Genomic DNA, 25,065 nt, shown 5'->3' with positions numbered 1-25,065 from the left:
TGATCAGGTTGTCTTCGTGGCTTTGCTTTTTCTGTCGTTTGCCAAGTTTTCTTGTGGTCATTGGATTTCTGTTGCTGTTACATTCAACATTCTGGGCTGTTATTTCCTACTCTGTTTTACTGGGATTGTCCATTTGTTGTTCGACTCTTTGCTGAGCTTCATCATTATTGGCTGGTTGTTTGTTGCTGTGTTGTTGCTGTGAATCTGCTGATTGCTGTTGTTTGCTGTGTGCTACTCAGCTGACCCTTTTCCTTCTTCTTCTGTTCCTCTACATCAGGTACACAACCAAGGCACTATCAAATGTAATTAGAACATTGAGCATGAATGCAAAAGAAAGGAAAAAGACTTGAAGTTGATTTTCATATATATACTGTTATATTAGATATCATGTATTGTATGATAATTTTCATTCTTGTATTGACAATCGAAGCAGCCTATATGCCTAATGTATATTAATATAAGTTAGCTAAATGGTAGCTTACATATGTATGCTGATAGGTGATAATATGTTCAATGAGATATGTTGCATTTCAGATTCTAGTTTACTTTGCAGTATATGTTGATATGTATACCAAGTATGAACACTGTACATCCTGGATTAAGTTCTTCCTTTTTCGGATTGATGGTCTCATATAACTAGTAAACCACCTGTTAAGACAAAGAATACCAAACTTGCAATATCAACCCCGTAAAGGTCGAGTTCAGACCAAAACAGGCCTAGCCGGCCTGCTTCGAGCAAGCAGTGGCCCAGGTTTGGCCCATCACGCATGGGTCGAATTTGGGCCCATGACTACTTATTCGACTGACTGTGCGCGCAGCCTTGTTCCTGATTTTAGCATTTCCGAATTCTGTCATAAAATAACTTGCAAGCATTAATTAATTAGGATTATCTACTGCTTTCGATTGATAGAGACAAACACGACAAGAAACGTAGTTGCTATAGGATATCCTTTAAAAATAAGAATGAGATGAGCCTCGCCGAATAAAAACACAGATTGCGGGGCCCTCAGTAAATACTTGTTTTAAATTACTTAGAATTCAGGAGGGCCGCTTAGTGAATTCCGTGGCCTTTCCAAAAATAATAACGCGATAGTCTTTTTAGGCGCGTGTTTAATAATTTATTTTCTTAAGACTTAGGGTGTGCATTTCATGCGACCCAAATCCAAATCCCAAAACGTCAAGTAAGATATGTTCCGGATTGTGGGTGCATTTCATGTGACGCAATCCAAAGACATGTTTTAAGCGACGTTCACATTCCTAATAATGATAATTAATAAAGTGGTTAAAAGATAAAATTTGCACATGGTTCATAATTGTATTTAAAAATCAGAAAAATAAGCCGAATATAACAGCTGAGCGACCGTGCTAGAACCACGGAATTCGGGAATGCCTAACACCTTCTCCCGGGTTAACAGAATTCCTTATCCGGATTTCTGGTACGCAGACTGTAATATAGAGTCATTATTTTTTCCTCGATTCGGGATTAAAATTGGTGACTTGGGACACCCTAAATCTCCCAAGTGGCGACTCTGAAATAATTAAACCAATCCCGTTTCGATTGTCCTTTAATTGGAAAAAACTCCCCTGCGTCCTCCCGGGCGCGGAAAAAGGAGGTGTGACAATCCTTTTTGCTCCTAGGTGGTGGCAATTCCTAAATAGCCTTGACTTTAGACGGATACAGCTCGATCCCTCGACGACTGACAATGAATCCCAGTAACTTTCCTATAGGGACCCCGAATGCACACTTTATGGGGTTCAATTTCAAGTTGTACCTCCTTAACCTGTCAAAGAACTTTCTCAAGTCTGCTATGTGATTTGCGGCCCTCTTGGATTTGATAATGACGTCATCTACATACACCTCTATTTCTTGGTGTAACATATCATGGAAGATAGTTGTCATGGCCCTCATGTAGGTAGCCCCAACATTCTTTAGACCAAACGACATCATTTTGTAGCAGTATACCCCCATGGTGTAATAAAAGCGATTTTCTCTTCGTCTTCTTCGTCCATCCAAATCTGGTGATAGCCTGTGAAGCAATCCACAAAGGATTGGAGTTCATGCTTAGCACAGTTGTCGATCAGGATATGTATATTTGGCAGTGGGAAGTCATCTTTGGGACTTGCTCTATTTAAATCCCGATAATAAACACATACTCTAACTTTCCTATCCTTCATCGGAACTGGTAAAATGTTGGCTAACCAGGTTGGGTACTCAACTACCCTGAGAACTTTGGCTTTGATCTACTTAGTAACTTCCTCCTTTGATTTTTAGGCTCATATCTGGTTTGAATTTTCTGAGTTTCTACTTCACCGGCGGACACAAGGGATTAGTAGGCAACTTGTGAGCCACTATAGACGTGCTCAAACCAGTCATGTCATCATATGACCATGCAAAAATGTCCTCATATTCCTTTAGAAAATGGATGTATTATTCTTTCTTTGTTGGCGATAAGTAATGTTGATGCGAGTCTCCTTGATGGTCTCAGCGTCCCCTAAATTTACTGCTTCGGTTTCATCTAGGTTGGACTTAGACTTATTCTCAAAGTTTTCAACCTCCATGACAACTTCATCAGGTATCTCATCTTCTTCATCCAAATCACTATTCTCATGTTGTGTTGCCTCATTACATGTCACAGTCACTGGTTCATCAGGAAAAGTAACAATAACACCGTAGAAAGAAAAATATGAAAGATAGTAATAAATAATGAAGAGCGATGCATTTGATTAAGACTTAAAACATCAAAACGAGTATGGCTCGATGAATCGAGCATTTATTTTGAAACAAGTGAAAATTACTAAATATCTTAAATGCCTAGAATGGCTATACGAATAAAATCTACCAAGCTACCCAGGGACTCGGCGGGCCCGGGATGGTATGGCGGTCCAGTTCTTGAGAACAGCTCCCTTCTCCACAGTCTGAATAGTGAGGCCTTCTTCCTCATCCTTCTCAATTATTGCACTGTAGTCCATGTCTTCATCCTCCAAGAACAGATTCCTCAGCCTAGCTAATGCTTCCTCTTCTGCAGTTCCCCATATTGTATGAGCTTAGTAAAAATCTTGATCCAGATATGGCACTGGTTGCTCGAGAGGGTAATACGGTCTACGCCATGGAGGCGACAATCATTATACTTTTGCCATGTATACTGGTATCCGAGCCCGAAGGTAGTACCATGACGCTTCAGCTGTATCGGCTTAGTAATACCATGAGATTTTTCCCAAGCCCTTTGTCAGGTTCATACCCAGACCATGCCAGTATGCTTTCTATTTTGCTACTCCACCATTTGTCTTTTTCAATGGCATTGACACGTTTGATGTGATGATAGGTTTCCCCTCCTAACCTCCTTTTATTTCCAATAACTGGGATGGTTTGACTGGTGTAAATGGGGTTTCTCCCATCTCCGTGAATAATCACCTCTTGATGGTTCCATTCGAATTTCATAGCTTGATGTAGTGTGGAAGCCACAGCTCCGGTGGCATGTATCCATGGTCGGCCTAACAGAAGATTGTATGAGGATGATATGTCAAGCACATGAATTCGACATCGAACCAAGTTGGCCCCATCTGTAGACAAAGATTAATTTTCCCAATCGTGGCCCTTTAGGACCTATAGAAAGCTTTCACGTTCATGCTCCCTGCCTGTATTTCATGGAAACCTTTGCCCAATCTTTTCAGAGTATCGAACGGACAGATATTAAGGCTTGAACCTCTATCAATCAAGGCCCTGACAATAAATTTGTCTTCAAATTGCATTGTGATATGCAATGCTCGGTTGTGATTCAACCTTCCGACGGTAGCTCATCTTCATGGAAGATTATTTTATGACTTTCCAGCACCTTCCCTACCATATTGGCCATCTCTCCGTAGATGATATTGTTGGGCACGTAGGATTCACTCAATATCTTTATCAAAGCATTCTTGTGCGCCTCTGAATTTTGTAACAGTGATAGTATGGATATCTGAGCTGGGGTTTTGTTCAAATGATCAATAACGGAATATTCCCTTGCTTGTACTTTCCTCCAAAGGTCATCTGGTCCCATTTCAATGACAGGTTGCTTGGTAGCAGCATACTTACTTGATCCTCCAAGGTGTTCAGGTATGTAGATTCTCCTGGTCCTAATCATTACTTGGGCAGCATCGGATTCCTCCATTTTGCCTTTCCTTTTCTCCTAGCCTCGACAACATAATCCTAGGGTATTGCTTTCGAGTTGAAATGGGGTGTGGTTGATACGATCACCGTGAAAGGTATGGCCACTTCCACTTTAAATGGAAAAGGAGTGGCCGTAGGTGGAGCTATCTCTACCTCAAATGGTATTGATGCAGCTACCTCAATTTCGATCAGTGACTGAGTCTTCACTACAGTAGGAGTGAGTGTGACTGCAATTTTAAAGTCGTCGCCTTCTCGAATAAGCCTGATTCACCCTTCAGGATCCCATTCTTCATCCATTTCTATCACATGTATCCTACCACCCCTATGATCCAGGAGGGGGTTGTTATGGTCATTGGGTGCAACTTCTTTTGCCTGTATAATCTTATTGTCAATTAGTGTCTGGATTTTATCTTTCAATGTTCGACACTCGTCAATGGTGTGCCCTTTCATACCGGAATGGTATGCACAGGTTTTTTTTGGGTTCACCCATTGGGATGGATTCTCTAATGCCACAGCAGGAATAGAGGTGACATAACCAGCGGCTTTCAACCTTTCATACAGCTGGTCGATGGGTTCAGCAATAGTGTACTATCTAGGTTTCTTGCGGTCAAAGTTTGGTCGTGGCCTTGGAAAATTTTGGTGAGTTAGAGGTTATTGGAAATGAGATGGTTGGGAATTATAGGCATGATAGGCAATGGCTATTTGGGAATATCTAGGAGATGAAGGTTGATATGTGGGTGGCGGTTCTTGGTATGTGGGTGGAGATGTTTGATATGTGGGTGGAGGTGTTTGATATGTAAGTGGAGATTTCCGGCCTTGAGCCACCATTACTGCCCTAACGTCTCTCTTCTTCGATATGCTGCCTGATTGTAATGCTTTGTTTGTGGCCTGTAATGCCTCAAAGTTTGTCACCATCCCGCTCTTGATTCCTTCTTCGATTCTTTCTCCGAGTTTGATGATATCAAAGAATTTATGATTTTCAATAACCATCAACCTTTCATAATATTGTGGATCCTGTGCTTTGACGAAGAAATTATTCATCTATTCCTCGTCCAAAGATGGCCTTACTTTGGCTGCTTCCGACCTCCAACGAGTAGCGTACTCGTGGAAAGTCTCGGTGGGCTTCTTCTTAAGGTTCTGAATGTAGAAGATATCTGGTGCATTTTCTGTGTTGAATCTGAATCAGCCCATAAAATTAGATGCCATACCTACCCAGTTGGACCATTTCTTAGGATCCTGGTTGATGTACCTGGACAAAGCATCTCCCGTAAGACTTCTCATAAAGAGCTTCATCCGGATCCTTTCATCCTTTTCGACCCCAACCAGCATGTCACAATAAATCCTCAAATGAACCCTAGTATCACCTGTACCATCAAATATTTCGAACTTGAGAGGTTTGTAACCCTATGGAAGTTCAACATCCAGCTGTATGTATAAATCTTCATAGTTCAAACCTTCTATTCCTTTGCCGCCTTCGACACCCTAAACTCGGCTCGTCAACTTGTTTAGTTCTTCAGCCATGTTTTTAATGAGTAGGTCCTTCTCGGAGGATTCTGGTGTATATAAGATTGGTTGGATAGAGTGAGGTACAGTTTCCACGTATATGGGGTTGTTCTGGTGAGTGCTAGGTGCCTGGGTGTAATGGTGGTCATTGGTTGAGTTTTGAGGATCAGGAATGGGTTGTAGTGTGTTTTGGAGAGTGTGATAAGTGGCGGTTGGTGGGTACTGAATTGGTTGATGGTGATGTAGTGGTGGAGTTGGTATTGGCAGGGGATTGAGATTTTGAGGTGGGGTTGCGTATTGATACGGTGCAGGAGGGTTTTGTGGATGTTGGTTTGGTATGTTTTGAGGAGGTGCTGGGTTCTTTGTGTTTTGTTTGTTGATGTCGGGAACATTCAGGGTGATTGATAAGTTTGCCAAGTTGCAGACCTGCTCAATCTCTCCCTATAGCTCTAGTATCTTTTGTTCCAACCTCAAGACTAGATCATTTGGTGCCGGAGTACTCCAACCATTTGAAGTTTCTGCGTTCTCAGCATTCTCCTTTCGAATACCACTTAGGTCGTCCATTTTTGTTTTTCCTTTTCCTTTTGTATTGATTGGAGGAGGAGGAGGAGGTGGAGGGCCTCTAGATCTGGTGTGATATGCTGATGATGCCAGTATGAGCAAACCAACCTTAGGGGATGGGAATAAAGAATAAAGAAAAACAAAAAAGGTAAACAAGTCAATAAGGATTCTAAGATGTTTGCAGTATTTAAATATATATTGCGAGAATGTAAATGCGTGTACTGATTCGGGAGCCTCGTTATGCCTGAGGTAGGCCTAGCGACAAATAAATTTGGAGATATTTAGTGCCAATATTTGTCTCATTTCATTAATGTATAAATAAACGCCCCAAAACCAAACTAAACAAAATAGTGTTGCTAATGGCATTTGGCCTTATTACATTTGAAAAGGAAAGCAAATAAATCTAATGTACTTGGTCCCAGAAGGACCCTCTCCAGACTGGATGCTCTTGTCGATCAACTCTCCCAGCTTGCGCAGGTTCAGCAGCAGGAATGCCCTTGCCAGATGCCCTCCTTCATTTCCCTCAGTGTCCTGGCAGTCAGTAACCCTTTTTCTCATCTTCCCTTCCAATTTCATCAAGCTATACTCCAGATATTCCAGCCTGTTGCTGGATTTAATAGCTCTTTCTTTCCACTCGTTAATCATCTCCATATCAGCCTTATGCAGTGCCATATGCTCCGCTTCAGACTCTCGAACTATTTTTCGCAACTTGTTGTACTTCACTTATGCTTTAGCAACCTCGTCTATGACCCTATTTCCTGGCCCAGCCCTTGGCTCAAAAACCCCAGCTATGTTGTCCTCCAACCACGAAGGGTAAAGGTATGAGTGGCCCGCATGATATCGATCTGGCTAGATAGTATCCTTCTCCACAATGATTTTCAAGGTCCATATGCGTTGTGCTTCATTCTTATACGGGATGGCGTCACCTTGGAAATTGGCTCTGAAGTGACACATCTTAGCGACCCGTGGTATGATTTATATCCTGCCTGCTTGTCTCATAACCCTGAGAGGAGCGTAAGGGTATATGCCCCTCAACCCAATCAACACCAGTGTGGAAAATCTCTAGATTTGATGATGAACTCATCGGTAGGGAACCACTAGAACATCCACTGGACTTGATCCTCGGTCAAATTTTTGAAAAGTTGTACCCATCCCACAGTATCCTCCGGTTGAGCAAACATATCTGGAATATAGTCCAATCTTTTGGGATGATGAAATTCTATGTGATCATTCCACGGCCTTCATGGAAATTCTTGACAGTATTGTTCCTTTTGGAGATGTTCCAACAACCAGACCTATAATAATAAGTTGAAACCCTCGAAGAAGCTGAACCCCTTATAACATCATTCCAAAGCCCGGTACATGTCTGCAACGATCATAGGGACGATAATGTATGTCTCCCCCTCGATCCCGTCCATCAGAGTTTTGGTTACCATGGCCAGCCTAGTATGGATTCTATTCCCTTGGATTGGAAATACCACTATGCCCAAGAAACACATAATAAACATGAAGACCCTACGATGAGCTTCTGCGATCGTATCTTTCATAAAGGAACTCAAAAGGTATGTAGGAGTTCTTTAGGCATTTCAAGTTGTCATTTTTCTTCAGCCTCATCATCTTCAGAAATCCCCTAGCAGTGCGATTTTCAAGTGCTAACAGAATAGGGCTATCCCAAGGTAACCCAGCAAATCCTCCTATTTCTTCTAGAAGGGGAGTCATTTCTATGTTCCCAAAATGGAACACAACCCTTTCCTTGTCCCAAAACATAGTTGCAGCCTTGATCAACATTTTTTTGGGCTGAAGATCCAATAGAGAAGGCATGTTTTCTAAGACTCGTTTCACGTGGTTTTGGTTATGTGAAGGAAGATCCCTCCTCCAATCTAGCAAGAGTGAACGTACGCTACCAACGATACCGAATCTGGGGACCTCGTGCCTCATTTTCTACAAAACAAAGAGAGTTAGGCCCTTTCCCCCTCCAGGTTCGTCTATTTATACAGTAATGATTAGCATATTGGTACTTATTTCTCCAAATTAATGCACGTAATCGTGGTTACGGCCATTGGGATTATGGGAAACTTGATGGACATTTGGACAAGACTTGTCTTATAGGGTTATTATGCAGACAACATATTAACCCAACTAGGTTTGACCATGATGCATGTACAATTTAATTAGAGTAAGGCTGCTATAGAGGTCTTGACTAGGACCCTTAAGCGGACAACTTGAGGGGGAAAGGCACGGAACCGTCAAACGCACCGCTGATCGACTAGTTTTACCACAAATACGCCTCTCCGAATTTAAAGGGTGATATATAGGAAGAGAACAAACACTCATCAAGCGTTGCTATAGGATTAATTACGCACGAGTGGAATGATGTTGAGCATGATTTATGCAGCAATAAATAGCATGTTGTCAAGTATTTGCACATAAGAAAATAATAAATGCAGTATTTAAATAATTGAAAGACAGTTACAAAAAAGAAAACAAAGAGAAAAGTCAGTTTCAGGAATAAAAGAATCATAAATGCTTGAAAATAGACAATTACAATCAAATAAGGGGAAAGGGTACACGGGAGAGATCATGCTTGGGCTAATTCAAAAAATAAGTTCATTATGGTAAGAGCCTAAAAATATTCCCAGCAGAGTTGTCATGCTCTCCCGCCCCTTTTTTTCCCTTTTTTGACGGAGAAGTCTGGGTTTCGACATTCATGGGGGAACAACCCGTTTCCTTTTGGGATGGGTATTTGAAGAGTCGCTACCTAACGAATTACGGTGCGTTAGGGCACCTAGAGCTATTAACTCATGAACTAGTTTGCATTACAAGAAATTAGGGTAAGGGCTCGAAATAACCTTGAGGGGAAGGTGTTAGGCACCCTTCACGGTCCACAACGGTGGGTCCCGGCCGAACTTAAACTATGTGAATTAGTCATTTTACAAGTAAAATATTTCAACACATATTCGCAAATAAAGGCATGTTTTCACATTCTAAACACATGTATGATTCAGGTAATGGAAGCAAGGGAGAGATTTGAACAACTTGCATATATATATATGTAAAAAAAAGAAGTTCATTTAAAACACATAGGAATTATGAAAGAGGGTTCCTAGGTTGGTTAGCCTACAGGATCACACCCATGCAATGCCCGATAATCACTCCTCAATGAGGGGCTACACGTGACATTAGTGTGCATTCATCATATCTTTAGTACCCACTTCCCTCCCCTTGGTCATAGCCTAAAGCATTCTAGCAACCTCAAAAGATACCCTTTGCGTGCACTACCCATCCCTTCCTTGTGGTCCTGAGGTATTTAGGACCTCTAATTTGGGTAGTTCTAGACCATCCTAAGGTACTTAAAGGAGAAAAATCTAGGCGACAATCAAAACAATTAGGACTGGACTAAAAGAGAACGATTAAAGGCTCAAGTTTTTACCTCCACAAACAGAGCAAGCAAGTGCACGTCTTAAACACAGTTTCAGGTATTTAAAGAAGCCCTAGAATAGGATATCTAGGTGAGCAGAGAATATGCAGTATTGAATTAGGACCAAAGTGTCAAAGACCTATTCAATTTGCCTACTGATTTTAGACCTATTGAATATGAGCATTCACAGGTAACAGAGCGTAGTTTTACAGTTTGCAGAATTTCAGTCACCCTACAGGCTTGCCTAGGTGTATAATAGTGATGTCCTATGAGCATGGTATCTAATCATTGATCAGGAATGCAGCAAAATAGTAAAAAAATTTAAATGGACAATTAGGATCTTATAGGCATGCTTTCTAGTGATATTGATTATGAAGAGATGAGTGAGTTAGTTAATTAAACCAATTCAGAAACTACAAGCATGAGTTAAAGTTAACCTGATTTTAGATCTGACCAAAGCTAATTTTAGATCCTATAGGCATGATTTCTATAATTAAAGATAATTTTAGATCCTATAGGCATGACTTCTAATTATATAAAGCAAGCAGAATTTGTTTGAACCAAAGCAAAATCCTATAGGCATGTTATCTAACACATGTGAACCCTATAGACATGTTATCTAACAAAACACATTTGAACCAAATGAACCCTATAGGCATGTTATCTACCCAACTTTACCCACAGTATACAACTACCCTCCCTTTTCACGAGTCACCCCAATATCTCTTTACAATTAATTATTATAGACCAATGATTGAATAAAATTACATAAATAGAACAGAAATTAAGATATAGGGAGCCTGAAGTAGGCCCAAAGTGATTTCCAAGCCTTCAGTAGTTTCAAATGTCTAAAGTTTCATAGACAATTTCATGTCTAGGTGTGTCAGATTTCCCTAAGGACCTCAAGGATCCCGGGTTGTGCTCACACCCAGACCTTTCTCAAATAAGGACTGATTTATGTGCAGTGTGGGAGTGTCAACCTTGATATGCCACATTTTAGAGAGATCTCAAGGGTCTCTAAGCAGTACACATACCAGAGGAGCATGACTTAGTAATCTAAGAGTAAGTGAGAGTGCATAATGGTTTGAAAGAGTTTGATAAACAGTATAAAGAAAGGTCTTATGAGTGAATAGAATTTCTGAAAACCAGTACTGATTTAGTGATAAAATAGTTTGAGGAAAGTATGAAAAACAATTTGCAATCAGAACACAAGTGATATAACAAACAGCTTTAGAAAGTACTTTGGCAAACAGTTTCCACACAAGGAAAGAGGGGTTGGGAACACATAGAATACACCTTAATGGAGTACATAAATAACAGGATGCATAGAGTTCTCAAGGGGTTGTACAGAACTAATAGGTTAGATAGAATGCATGTCATGAAGCAAATATCACAGCAGAAACATGTTGAGGACATATAAACAACACAACTAGAGTCACTCTAGGGAGATTAACTAATTTAGCAGGAGTAAGCCAGGACTGGCAAGGACTTAAATGAATATGCTAGGCAAGTATTAACAAGTATAGGCATGTTAATTACACAAAAGCAAAGTTTAGGCATGCTAGATGGACAGGAGTCAGTCAATCAAGCTAGTTACACATGTAAGACATGTTAAACAAGACAGTGAATAGACAAGTAAAGAGGAGACATGCTAATTACATATTTGAATAAGGCAGTATTTGGCATGCTAGGTAAGTAGTAAACAGAAGCAGGAATGAACTTAGGATTGATGAACTAAGGCAGTAAATAAACACATAGGTTTGGATTCTAAAATTTAATCAGAAGCATACCGGTTAGAGAAAGAAAACACAAGATGTAAGACATATGTTGCATAATTTCCAGCCTTGTCTTGCAGCCGGCTAGAATAACAAAGATCACAAGTAGCAAAGAGAGCAGAAAGAGCTTTTTAGAGTGTAAAAGTAGTGGTTTATGAACTAATGTTCGCGTCTGAGAAGTTAAAATAAAGAGAATTTATATAGTAGTTCAAGACTAGAGCAAATAAGGTAAGGTAATCAATAATCAACAATTAGGGAATTTCAGAATCAATCATACAAAGATTCAGCATAGTCTTCTCCTTTAATTAAGGAAAATTAGCCAAGGGTAATGACAAGAGCTAATTAAGGCAAGAAGTTCAATCAGACTGAGTAAAGAAGTAAGAATCAAAGGCCTTATTAAGGAACGACATTCAAATCAAACCAAAATAAAGAATTTCAGAATAAAAATAGCCAAGGGTTTAATTAAGGAGAAAATCATGTAAAGAGTCAGCAAGTATCGCAGGAAAAATAAGGCAAGAAAGGAATAGTTAGGACTCAACACATAGGTCTTAACGAAACAAATTGATAAATCAAGAATTCAAATCAACAATGATTTAAGGAGAGAAATATAGGTTTACCATGAATATCCATAATGAATATAGACATATAGAATCAGTAGAAAAGTCGAACCAAGAACCTTAGTAGAGGCACATTAAGATAAAAAATCACAAGACATTGAATTAAGCTAAAGAAAAATCGCAGGAACCAAAGCATAGGACAAAGTCAGTACACAAGTAAATCAGAAACCAAACAAAAGATCAAAAAATTTGGGGTTTTTAGCATAAACTAGTTAGGGTTAAAGCAAACCTTGATGAAATAGGTTAAAACACATAAGAAATAGAAGATTAAACACTCAAAATTATCAAACATTTTGGAGAAAGAAATTTTCGGGAAACCCTAGTTTAGAAAAATGGAAAATCATTCGAAAAACAGAAGGTTCTTGTAAAACTCATGTGAAATAGGTTCGATCCATCTCAAATCTTGCACAGATCTGAGAAGTTCAAAGGACAAAATTAGGGTTTCAAGAAGAACAACACAAAGATGGAGTAGTAAGCGTAGAAATCAATAGGTTTTAGGCAATATAGGAAGATCTTACTCGAAATCGAATCGAAACAGCTTGAAACAGGCGAGAAAAGGCCATAGGCGTAAGTGGACTGACCTTGGTCCCTCGAGGACCTTAGAGATGTCAATACTAACATAGGAGAGGCCATTAGAGGTCTGATAGTGGTGAGAGACCACCATGAATGGCAGCAAATGAGTGACAATGAGGGTGAATTAGGGTTAGGTTTTGAGAGCATTCGAGAGAAGAGAGGAACAGATGACGGCGGGGAGGGGTGTTAGAATGATTAGGGTTTGGGGGTATAGGCTAGTTTATTTTAGGTAAGGGGGAATCTGGACCGTTGATCACAATGATCAACAACTAGGATTTGCCCGGGTATTGGGTCGAGCAGGTGAGTATTGGGCCTGGGATTTCTGGGCTGGTTTATAAGGGGTTAAAATTGGGCTAGGTATTTAGGCTAATCTGAAAATAAGGGGGCCATTTGTTAAATACCCTATTTAATTGATAAAACAAATTTTTTAAAATAACTAATAGGCTGTAAAATGATATTTATGCCTGGAAATATTTTAAAATAATTACTTAATATTTTATAAAATATATAAAGCTATTTTCTGATAAAATAATATAATAATACATGCATAGGCTATAATTGCAAAGTAATTACAATTGCATTCTAAAAATGCCAATGTGGCTATTTGCGCAACAATTGAAACTTGGTACAAATTCAAATAAAAAAATTGAGCCACAAAAAATATTATAAAACTATTTGTGATGCAATCAGTGATTGTTTTATAAAATAAATGTTGGGATAAATTAATTAAAATATTTTTAAAATGCAGTAATTGTATAAAAATACTAATTGATGCCAAAGTATAGTTTTAAAAATATTCTGGGAAAAATTGGGTATCAACACCAGTTAGTTCAACACAAAGCCTACACTAAGAAGAAAATCAAAAAGAAGAAAAACACATGGATTGCCTCCCAAGAAGCGCCTGATTTAACATCGCGGCATGACGCAGGTTACCATCAATCATTTGAGATGGATCATTGCCACCACGTGGCTGTCATCAAACTTAACAAGATAGTGCTTAACTCTATGCCCATTAACTCTAAAGATTTCACCATTTTTGTTTCTCAAATCAAGAGCACCAAACGGAGTTACAAGCACCACCTCAAAAGATCCACTGCATTTTGACTTTAGATTTCCCGAAAACAGTCGTAACCGGGAGTTGAATAGGAGAACCAAGTCACCTTCCTTGAATTTTTTGCTATGGGCATACTTGTCATGTAAGTACTTCATCTTGTCCTTATACAAGGATGAGCTGGAATAGGCATGAAACCGGAACTCATCAAGCTCATTGAGTTGCTCTACCCGGAGATTTGGTGCAACATCCCATTCAAGATTTAACTTTCTCAAAGCCCACATGGCCTCCTTCTCTAACTCAACCGGTAGATGGCAAGATTTCCCAAACACCAACCGATATGGAGACATACCAATCGTAGTATTGTAAGCAGTCATGTAAGCCCATAAAGCATCATCCAATTTCTTTGACCAGTCAGTCCTATTTGCATTGATTATCTTTGACAATATGCTCTTAATTTCCCTGTTGGAGACCTCAACTGCCCACTAGCCTAAGGATGGTAAGGGGTTGAAACCTTGTGATTGACACCATACTTTGTAAGCTAAGTGTCAAATGCCTTATTGCAGAAATGAGAACCCTCATCACTGATGATTGCTATAGGAGTGTCAAACCGAGTAAAGATATTCTTCTTGAGAAAAGTCACCATACTCTAGGCCTCATTGTTGGGTAAAGTCACGGCCTCGACCCACTTGGAAACATAATCAACGGCCACTAGAATGTATGTGTTGGCACATGAACTCAAAAAAGATCCCATGAAGTCAATGCCCTACATGTTAAATATGTCAACCTCAAGAATAGTGGTGAGAGGCATTTCATCCTTCTTTGAGATTCCACCTGCTCTCTGACACTCATCACATCTCTTCACAAGCTCACCGTATCCTTGTACAATGTAGGCCAATAAAAACCACAGCTAAGCACCTTTGAAGCTATCCTCGCCCCACCATGATGACCATCATAGGGAGAGGAATGACAAGCATCCATAATACTCATTTGCTCATCTTCTGGAACAAATCTCCGGATCACACCATCATTACAGATTTTGAACAAGTAAGGCTCATCCCAGTAGTAGTCCAAGCTATCCCATTTAAGCTTCTTCCTTTGGTTAGAAGAGAGCTCACATGGAACAATACCGGTCACAAGAAAGTTGGCAACATCCGCAAACCAAGGCATGCTATTCACAGATACGGAGAGGAGTTGCTCATCAGGGAATGAATCATTAATTTTGAAGCCATCATGGGGCCTCCCCTCCTCCTCCAAGCGGGACAAGTGGTCCGCCACTTGGTTTTCACTCCCTTTCCAATCAACAATCTCAAGGTCAAACTCTTGAAGCAATAGAACCCATCTCATCAACCGAGCCTTAGAATCCTTCTTTGTCATCAAGTAGCGGAGTGCTTCATGGTCAGTATGAACTATCACCTTGGCACCCATGAGATAAGGCCTAAACTTCTCCATTGCAAACACAATTGCTAGCAACTCTTTTTCTGTCACCGTGTAGTTCACTTGAGCATCATTCATTATTTTGCTTGCGTAATACACTAGGTGAAACATCTTGTTTACTCTTTGACCCAAGACCGTTCCTACCGCAACATCACTTGCATCACATATGAGCTCAAAAGGTAAGCTCCAATTGGGTGCGGTAATAATAGGAGTGGTTGTCAATTTGTACTTGAGAAGTTCAAAATCTTTCATGCATTCCTTATTAAACACGAACTTGGCATCATTTTCCAATAATTTGCACAAAGGATTCACTACCTTAGAAAAATCTTTGATGAATCTTCGGTAGAACCCCCCATGCCCAAGAAAACTCATAAACCCCTTGACTGAAGTAGGAGGAGGAAGCTTTGAAATCACTTCAATTTTTGCCTTGTCCAGCTCTATTCTGTTCTTTGAGAACTTATGGCCGAGGACAATGCCCTCCTCAACCATAAAGTGGCCCTTTTCCCAGTTAAGCACAAGAATTGTCTCTTCACACCGGGCTAGCACTTTGTCAAGATTCTTCAAACACACATCAAAGGAGTCACCCATAACACCGAAATCATCCATGAATACTTCCAAGAAGTCCGCCACCATGTCGGTAAATATAGCCATCATACACCGCTGAAAGGTAGTCGGTGCATTACACAAACCAAATGGCATCCTAGGAAATGCAAAGGTGCCATACAGACACGTGAAGGTGGTTTTCTCCTGATCTTCCGGATTAATCAAAATCTGGTTGTAACCTGAGTACCCATCCAAACAATAGTAGAAGGCACGCCCAGCAAGTCTATCTAGCATTTGGTCAAGAAAGAACAATGGAAAATGATCTTTGCAGGTCACTTTATTTAGCTTACGGTAGTCCATGCATACCTTCCATTCGGTGACAGTCCTGGTGGGAATCAACTCATTTTGCTCATTGGTAACCACAGTCATACCACCCTTCTTCGGCACACATTGCACCGACGAAGTCCAAAAACTATCTGATATGGGGTACACAACCCCTGCATCTAACCACTTGATCACTTCCTTTTTGACAACCTCTTGCATAGCCTCGTTCAACCTCCTTTGATGTTCTACGGAGGGCTTGGCATCATCTTCAAATATAATCTTGTGCATGCAAAAGGTGGGGCTTATTCCACGAATATCAGCTAGAGTCCATCCAATTGCCTTCTTCCTTCTTTGGATCACCTCCAGTGTTGCATCTACCTGCACGTTAGTAAGATAAGATGAAAGAATAACATGTAAATTTGAACTAGGGCCTAAGAATTCATACATGCGGTGTGAAGGCAAAGGCTTCAACTCCAAAATGGGAGGTTCCTCAATTGAGGGCTTGGTTGGTGGCGTCTTTCTGTTCTCAAGATCCAAAGAGAGCTTATGAGGCTCATAAGAGTAACAACCTATTCCATGCAAAGAATTAACACACTCCACCCAACCTTCATCCTCATTTACATCAAGGTTCAACAATACTGCTTCTAAATGATCCTCTACATTAATCATGGCACTGGGGTCATCAACTATCACCTCCGTGACCAGATCCACAAAAGAGCAAACTTTAGTACTATTCGGCTGCCTCATTGATTTGCACACATGAAAGATAACTTTTTCGTCACCCACCCGAAAGGTGAGCTCCCCTGCTTCCATGTCAACCAATACTTTCCCTGTTGCCAGGAAAGGTCTTCCCAATATTATCGGCACCTCATAGTCGACTTCGCAATCCAGAATCACAAAGTCAGCAGGCAGAATAAACTTGTCCACCCGGACAAGAACATCATCAATAATCCCAAGCGGTCTCTTCATTATTTTATCTGCCATTTGCAATCTCATTGAAGTAGCTCTCGGTTGACTAATACCGAAAGTTTTGAGCACGAAGTAAGTCATCAAATTGATACTTGCTCCCAAATCACACAATGCCTTTGCAAAATCCGCACTCCCAATGGTACATGGAATGGTGAAAGCGTCGGGATCTTCAAGCTTTGGAGCCATGGAGTGCACAATTGCACTTACTTGATGAGTCATTTTGATTGTCTCACAATTCATAGATCTCTTTTTAATCACCAAGTCTTTTATAAAATTGGCGTAACCCGGCATTTGCTCAAGAGCTTCCACCGAAGGAACATTGATCGACAAGTTTTTCATCATCTCAATAAACTTTTTAAATTGGTTTTCATTCTTTTGCTTCGTAAGTCTTTGAGGGTAAGGTAGAGGAGGCCTTGTCAAGGGAGCCTTAGCCTTGGGCACTACCATTTTCGATATGTCTATTACGTGTTCCCTAGATGGGTTCACGTCATCTTGAATCTCCACGTCATTATCATGAATATCAATTCTCACTTCAACATTCAAATTCTCTTCACTCACTTGCTCATCAACTATAGAAACATCATCATCATGCACTTCAACCTCATCACTCACAACTTCCTTTTGCTTGGAGGTATTCACATCACCACCTCGACTGCTTCTAGTGATCACTGCCATTGCATGTCCGGTATTGTTCCTACCCTTCAGGTTTACTACCCTATCATTAGGTAGATCCCCCTTAGGGCGAGTGATCAAAGATTGCAAAATCTGGCCAAGTTGAACCTCCAAGTTTCGGATTGAAGTATTATGGGATGCTAATTGGACATCAGAGTCGGCATTATTTTTCATTATTTGTTCAAACATCATCTCGATCCTTCCCATCTCATTGTTTGATGAGCTAGGACCTAGGAACGGAAATGGAGGCGAGTTGTTTGGTTGTTGATACATCGGAGGTCTTTGAAAGCCTTGCCCTCGATTTCCTTGATTTCTATTATTCCAACCCCCTTGGTTGTTGTTTACTCCCCAATTGTTATTGTTGCCACTCCAGTTTCCCTGGTTGTTCTGATTGCCCCAATTTTGATTGTTGTTCCCCCAGTTGCTATTTCCCTGTTGGTTTTGATTCCCCCAGTTTCCTTGGGATCTCCATTGTTGTTGTTGATTAGGAGCATTGCCTCTTTGCCCTTGGTAATTGTTCACGTACTGAACTTATTCACTTTGCTCATCATACCCATCATCTTGGTTGAAACCACTGTTACCTTGCTCATATTGATACGGACTACCTTGACCTTGTTGACCTTTTGTCGCCTCTTCTTAACCAACATGTTGACACCTTCCATAGCATTTACTTATCTCGGCGCTCGAACTTACTGCAATTGAGATTTTGCCAACTGGTTCATTGTTGTAGTTAACTATGCTATTGCCTGGCCATGGTCGTGGAGCTCTTTATGCAGGTGAATGACAGTGGGATCACCCTGTGGCACATTAGCTAGATTTTGCCAAGCTGAGGAAGTATCTGTCATCTCATCCAAGATCTCACACGCCTCAGCATAAGGTGTGTTCATAAAATTTCCCCATGCTAGCTAGTTCACTACACACTGATTGGTCGTGTTAATGCCACGGTAGAATGTCTGCTAGATCATTGCTTCGGTCATGTCATTGTTCGGAATTCTTTCACCATTATCCGATATCTCCCAGATCTCATGAAGTGGTTCATTAGGCTCCTGTTTGAAGGCCAAGATCTCATTTCTCAATGTCGCCATATGTCCCAGCGAGAAAAACTTAGCTATAAACTTGTCCGACAACTTATCCCACGTAGTGATGGAATGGTTAGGAAGTCTTTCAAGTCAGTCCAAAGCTTTCCCTCTAAGTGAAAAAGGGAACAATCTCAATCTCAATACATCCTCCGACACATTCGTTTGTTTGCTTCCCCAGCAGGCATCCACAAAGCCTTTAAGATGTTTATATGTATTCTGAAGGGGAGCGCCTGTGAAGTACCCTTGTTGAGCCAATAAAGTCAGCATCACATTTGTAATTTAGAAATTGCCCGCCTGGATCCGGGGTGAGACAATTGCACTTGCATATCCTTCATTGGGAAGCACCCAAGGAGCGACTCTTGGAGGAGGCAGGGGAGGGTCTGGAATATTTTCATTGGCCTGGCGGCCTCTTCTTTGTCCTTGAGGTACTAGAGGCACCTCATCTTCGCCATTATCATCTACCTCCTCCCCCGGGAGAACATTTCCAAGAGGAATATTGTTTGCCATGTTGTACCTGAATCAATTGACTAACACAAGTTAGTAAAACAGAAGGAAAGAAAAACAAGACAAAAAACTAGTCAGATAGATAGCCAAAACTATTTAGCTCCCCGGCAACGGCAACGACACCAAAAAGTGATCAGCTCCAACCCTATACCACTATAGAATGGCAAGAGCGGCCGATGCATCTTTTACCCGAAAGGTCGGGATAGAATTCACAGAGAGCTAATATTGGTTTGGAATTAGGTTCCTATCTAATCTAGCAATGTGCGATGTTTTTGTTTGCACTTCCAAACATTCTTTGTTTGTTTACTATTCTACTTTAATACTAATGAAGCAGGAAAATAAGTTAATTATGATATTTTTGTAAGGGTTTTCTTAATTGGTATAAGGGCACTAGGGAAGTGACTTACACCTAGGTGGGTATCTAACGGGATCTAAAGCTTAGGGCAAATTTGTTATAATTGGGATCATGATATAGCCATTGCACATAACTACTCACTCTATACCTCTCGGTAGTTTGAGTGACTTTGCCCTAATTGGCTTTCTCAAGCTCAATTGGATGTTCAAATAATGCAAGCAAAATTAGCTCAAGTCGGATATTACTATCTCTAGGTTTAACCCTTTAATTGGGGCTATCAATCTCTTGAATGCACCCCAATTCCTTGTTGGCCTGAACTTCCTAGACTTAGTCTCTCTTTCTCAAGAAGAGCCTAAGTTGAAAAGGCACAAATCAGTATTTGCAACCACCAATTCAACATTTAAAACATAAATTAAGCCAAATATCATTTACCCATAAACATTTAAGCCTTAAAATTGAAGACCTATTAAATACCCACACTAGGGTTGAGCCACAACCCTAGCTAATGGGTTTAGCTACTCATAATCAAAGAAAAAATCAAAGATGTAGATGAAATACAACCCATAAAAAGTAATTACAATAGAAGAATGTAGGATTAATGGTTAATTAAGATCTAAAATTACTCAAAATAACAAAAAATTGTTGTTCACGTGTTCTCCAAAATAACAGATGACCTAAAAATCTGAAAAAGAACTATTTATATACAGCTAAATTTTTCAAACAAAGCTGTTGTTCACGTGTTCACCGCGGGCAGCGGTTGTAGACATGTGATTTTTGACCCTCCCCAAGATTTTTTATATTTTAGCATGTAAATATTTAATTTAGGCCTAATATCGCTATTTCAACTAATTTTGACTCTTTTACTTTATTTTAATACAAGAAAATAAAAATTACAAAAAATAGTTTTATTAATATTTTGTAATCATTTTCAATCTTGGAAAATACCAAAAATAGTTTTGTGTTAACGGTCAGTCTTATTTTAATAGTTAATTTACTTAAGTATGATTAATTAATAAATGAGGTCGTATTTTAGTCTCGTTCGCGGAGAAAGAATAAAATTTGGGCTCGAGCAACCCATTTTTAGGCCTAATTTTGGACCTAGCCCATAATTCTAGGTCCATACCCCTTAACCTAAAAAAAACTACAAAAACCTAGACCTAGACTCTACAATCAACTATATATAGACTAACACCTAAATCAGTGAAAATAGATACAATCAGCAAAAAGAGAATACACAAAAATACACATTAGACCTAGACTAGACTCTAAGACCTAAGGGAAAAGGTTGATCCGCCGCAGAGACATAGGAGACCCCCCCCCCAGGTTGTTCTTCTTCAGCAAAAGAACTCCATCATTAGCCACTGAGCAGAGAATGCCCAACCCCTGGACAAAACAAAAAAAATTGGCCGTAAACCTCAACTTCAAAAACAGAAATCGATCTTCCCCAATTCCCAATTTCCAAGAGCCTCTCACGCATACACATCCCTGAAACCTAGTAAAAATAGGAGTTCTTTGCACCAAACAACAGCTCCAAATGGCCCAGCAGTGAGGTTTAACGGAGGTCATTTTCGAATGGCCGTTGAGGTATCGAGTCGCCGGTTCTGGTCGAGTCTTCCGGTGTTGTTGTGGCTGTTGTTCAAGTTTGATAGCGATTTGTTTTCAATATTTGTACGCGGTTGGAATTTCTTTCAAGTAATTATATATAGATCCAATCCTTAAGGTTCGTCTCCATTTTGTTTTTATTATTTTATTTAATAGCTTGAAATCACTGTATTTGTTGTTATGTTGCCTTGTTAGTTTTGTTTGGTTATATTTTGAAACTGATTTTTATCAATTTTCCATTTTGTTAAAGAGAAAAGAATGCTTGAACCTTTCTAGTCATATCGAGTCAGCTTTTTAGTTCTAGTGTTACCTTGTGCTTATGAAATTTTGATATTTTTTTATGATGGAAGAAAACTGATGAAAGTTTGTTTGTTCATTCTTGTTGCGTTAGTTTCTTTGTCATTTACTGTTGTCTTCATTCTTTTTTTTAGTTTGTTGATTGTTTTGTTTTCCCCTTTATAATTAGCCTTTCATATAGTTAAATATGATTTAAATCATTAAAGGATGTCGTTGAATCTTATAAATGAGTTGTTACGGTCATTTGAATAATGAGCAGTGACCTCTTTTTACTTAATTGCTATACTATCCTACTAATGAATGTCGCACCTCCTTTTTTTTCCCGCGCCCGCGGGGCGCGTGGGGAGTTTTCTCCAATTAAAGGACAGTCGAAACGGGATTTGTTTATTTGTTTCAGAGTCGCCACCTGGGAATTTTGAGGCGTCCCAAGTCACCAATTATAATCCCTGAATCGAGGAGAATATGACTCTGTTTATTTTTCTGCGAACCAGAAATCCTGAGTAAGGAATTCTGTTAATCCGGAAGAAGGTGTTAGGCATTTCCGAATTCCGTGGTTCTAGCACGGTCGCTTAACTGTTTTTATTATTGGCTTAATCAACTTGATTTTATTAAATATTGATGTTTTCTGATTTTACTACTGCTTATACTTATTACGATTGAAACCTTCTTTGAATCGAATTACGCGTACGTATATTCGTGTTATAAATTAAAAATGCGGAATTGTGTCACGCGTACGTGTACACAATAATTTTTTATAATATATTAAGCAATCATTTCTCCGAGATTGTTTTGAATCAAGAATATTTATTTTTCTTGAATAGTGAACCGTACATCTCGGGTTTTTTATGAAATTGATTTAACGACTTTAGAAAAATCCTTTTATTAAATATTCGCTCGAAATTGCGCGTACGCATAATCCGAAGTTTTGTTTCTTTTAAAAGTATAATCAGGGTACGCGAACGTATCCCTAATTGCGCAACATATTTGTAATGATATTATGAAATTTTGAAAAAAAATGTTTGTTATATCACGAAAAATCTTGTTTTAAGATATTCTTTAAATTTTTGGAAAATAATCCACAATTTATTAAATATCGACCATTGATTATAATTTCCGAATATAAATCATATTCATTCCAATTATTCAAATTCAAAAGACAGAATAAAAATATGATTAGTACTAACTTTAAAACAAATGTGACATATATAAATATGCCAAAGAATAAATTGCATATGAAACCGAAAATAAATAATTCATAAAGGAAGGAAATATTTTCCGGGAATTTTCATGATTATTTAATGCAAATTCTATTTTTAATTACCATTGATTTAAGAAGTTGCCATTTATGTATATACAAATCAACTTATTCTCATATGCTCGTTTTAATCTTAATAGACCTAATTATTTGGTCACTTTGTTTTATGAAAGTAGATAAGCATCAAATTTATAGAAAAGGCGTTATTATGCAAGTTAATTCAACAAAGTTACCTTACATATAACCTAACTGTTTGGCGTAAATATTCATAACGTTTTAACATCATGATGAGCTATACCAACTTACTTTACTCATATGATTATACCTGTCATCATACCATATAATAACTTATACCAACCTAAACAAAAAAAATCATATTTGTTACAAGATATTCTACTAATGTAACTTCTTAATCATTACATTCAACTAATGGTATTATGGGATGTAATCAATGGCCCATTTTTATGCCTCACTCCCTGTTTTGACAATTCACATATATCTATACCAATGAGATTTCGGAATAGCTAACATTATTACAAAACTTTATATGAATTTCAAAATAAGACAATTTAACTCATAGCTATCAAATTGAATTCACTATTAGTTAACTAACATAAAAATGAAATTAGAACTAATGAACTTGGACAATTGGAAAATAACATTTCAATTCAAGCTTCATTGACGGGTCATGCTGAAATCTCTTTCCGACTTAAAATTTAAAAGACATATACCTGAAAATGGAGGTAGAAGAAGTAAGTTTCAGCAGTTACAGCAGTAACAAATTCAGTAGAATATACTGATAACACAGTAAATCTGATCAAGAATAGGATTCGAAGAGCCCAGATGCACAGTAAGATACTTTGAAAGACACTTCAGATTTTAACTGAACAGTGGAATCACATAAAGTTGAACAGATTCAACAAAAAACATCATTTCAGATTTCAGTTTTTTTTTTTTTCTTTCTTCAGTTTCAAATTCAGTTTTTTCTGATTTTCTGTTTCTGCTGCTGTATCTGTATGTGAGTGTGTATGTGAATGTTCTATTTTCTGTTTCCTTCCTTTAAAATCTCAGCCCTCAAAATCTCTTAAAAAATTCTCTCTTAAAAAATTTCTCTGTCTGTTAAAAAAGCTCTCTGAAAATTTTGTTTCTCTCCCTTAAAATTCTGTCTTTCTTACTCAAAAATTCTGTTTTTTCTCTCTTAAAAATTCTGTTTTCTCACTCAAAAATTCTCTCCTTTAACTGTCTGTCCAGCTCCTGTATTTATACAGGGCTGGTCCTAGGCAATTTAAGTGCTTCTTGGACCCCCTTCTTCTTTTTAAAAACAGAAAAACCCATTATGTAAAACCTTTTCCCTGATTTTCAGCAGCCCATTATCCCTTGTTCCCCATTAGTATTATTAACTAATAGCAACTAACATTACATTATAATATACTAGTACTAACACCCTGTTTTTTACTGCTCATTCCCAGAAATGCCCCTGAAATCCTAATGTTATTACTGAAAACAAAATCAGAACCTACAGCAAAACAGATTCTAAAATCTGTACAAACTTAGTTATCTCCTGATTTACAGCTATAACCAATCCTATTAACTTCCTAACACAATTGCATTTGACCAACTTTTGCAAACTTGAATTCAAACTGGATATTTCAGCAATATTATACTGAATTCAGAACTAACAACATATTACTGCAATTATCAAACCAATTCAGACTGGACTTAATACTGAACTAGAATCAAACACACACAGGATCATTGTCAATACTGACAATGTCCTGAAACTTTAATGTTCAGACAATAACATATACAACATACATTTGAATTCACTGATTCACAGACAATCATGATTTAATTGACGAGCATTAATCAATTGACTATTTACAACATTTGTCAATAATTAGTCTAAAATAATAGAAGCAGACTGTTTTAGTCAACATTTTCAGAAATGAAAAAATTCGTAATATAATTAATCGACGAACTTAATCGAGTCGATTACACACATTGTAAATAACCATAACCAACAGAAACAATTCACATTCGGATTAAATAGACAGAAATGACAGAATTGATCAAAACAAATATGAAAAATTAACAAGCTATTAATACGGACAACAATACACGTAGAATACACAAAATAAATAGAAAAATACCTCTGAACTTTAATCAGACTCGATCCCAACTCAGCTTCGGATTTTTGTTTGAAATCAAACAGACCTTAGTCGAAGTATTTTCCACTGAAAATACTTCGACTAAGGTCGATTAAACCTCAATCTTTTACTTGAAATCGAAAAAATTCCAAGATTGGAAATTTTTAAGGTTTCAGGTTCTTGGATCTTAAATCCGAACATTTCTAGGCAGATTTGCAGGGAACCAAACATGATAC

General features: G+C 38.6%; 1 protein-coding gene across 1 annotated transcript; it reads right to left on the bottom strand.

Annotated features, from left to right (window-relative positions):
* Positions 1–16,265: 16,265 nt before the first annotated feature.
* LOC138878566 (uncharacterized) lies at positions 16,266–18,477 on the bottom strand. Its single transcript, XM_070158256.1, has 3 exons — positions 18,337–18,477; positions 16,375–18,115; positions 16,266–16,327 (listed from the first exon to the last, which is right to left on the bottom strand). The coding sequence occupies exons 1-3, from the start codon at positions 18,475–18,477 to the stop codon at positions 16,266–16,268; spliced, it is 1,944 nt and encodes a 647-aa protein (XP_070014357.1).
* Between the last annotated feature and the right edge of the window lie 6,588 nt (positions 18,478–25,065).

Source organism: Nicotiana sylvestris, chromosome 9 (assembly GCF_000393655.2).
Source record: "Nicotiana sylvestris chromosome 9, ASM39365v2, whole genome shotgun sequence".
NCBI classification, from domain to species: Eukaryota; Viridiplantae; Streptophyta; class Magnoliopsida; order Solanales; family Solanaceae; genus Nicotiana; species Nicotiana sylvestris.
The sequence above is the reverse complement of the archived record's forward strand: the minus strand, read 5'-3'. Positions and strand labels throughout refer to the sequence as shown.

Bases quoted from the DNA above. Each gene is read 5' to 3' on its own strand.
- LOC138878566 (XM_070158256.1), bottom strand. From the start codon at position 18,477: ATGAACACACCTTATGCTGAGGCGTGTGAGATCTTGGATGAGATGACA. The intron at 18,116-18,336 runs GCAATAGCATAG...GAATAAGTTCAG, and splicing joins AGCTCCACGACCATGGCCAG to TACGTGAACAATTACCAAGG. The intron at 16,328-16,374 runs GTTCAAATTTAC...ACTAACGTGCAG, and splicing joins GTATGAATTCTTAGGCCCTA to GTAGATGCAACACTGGAGGT.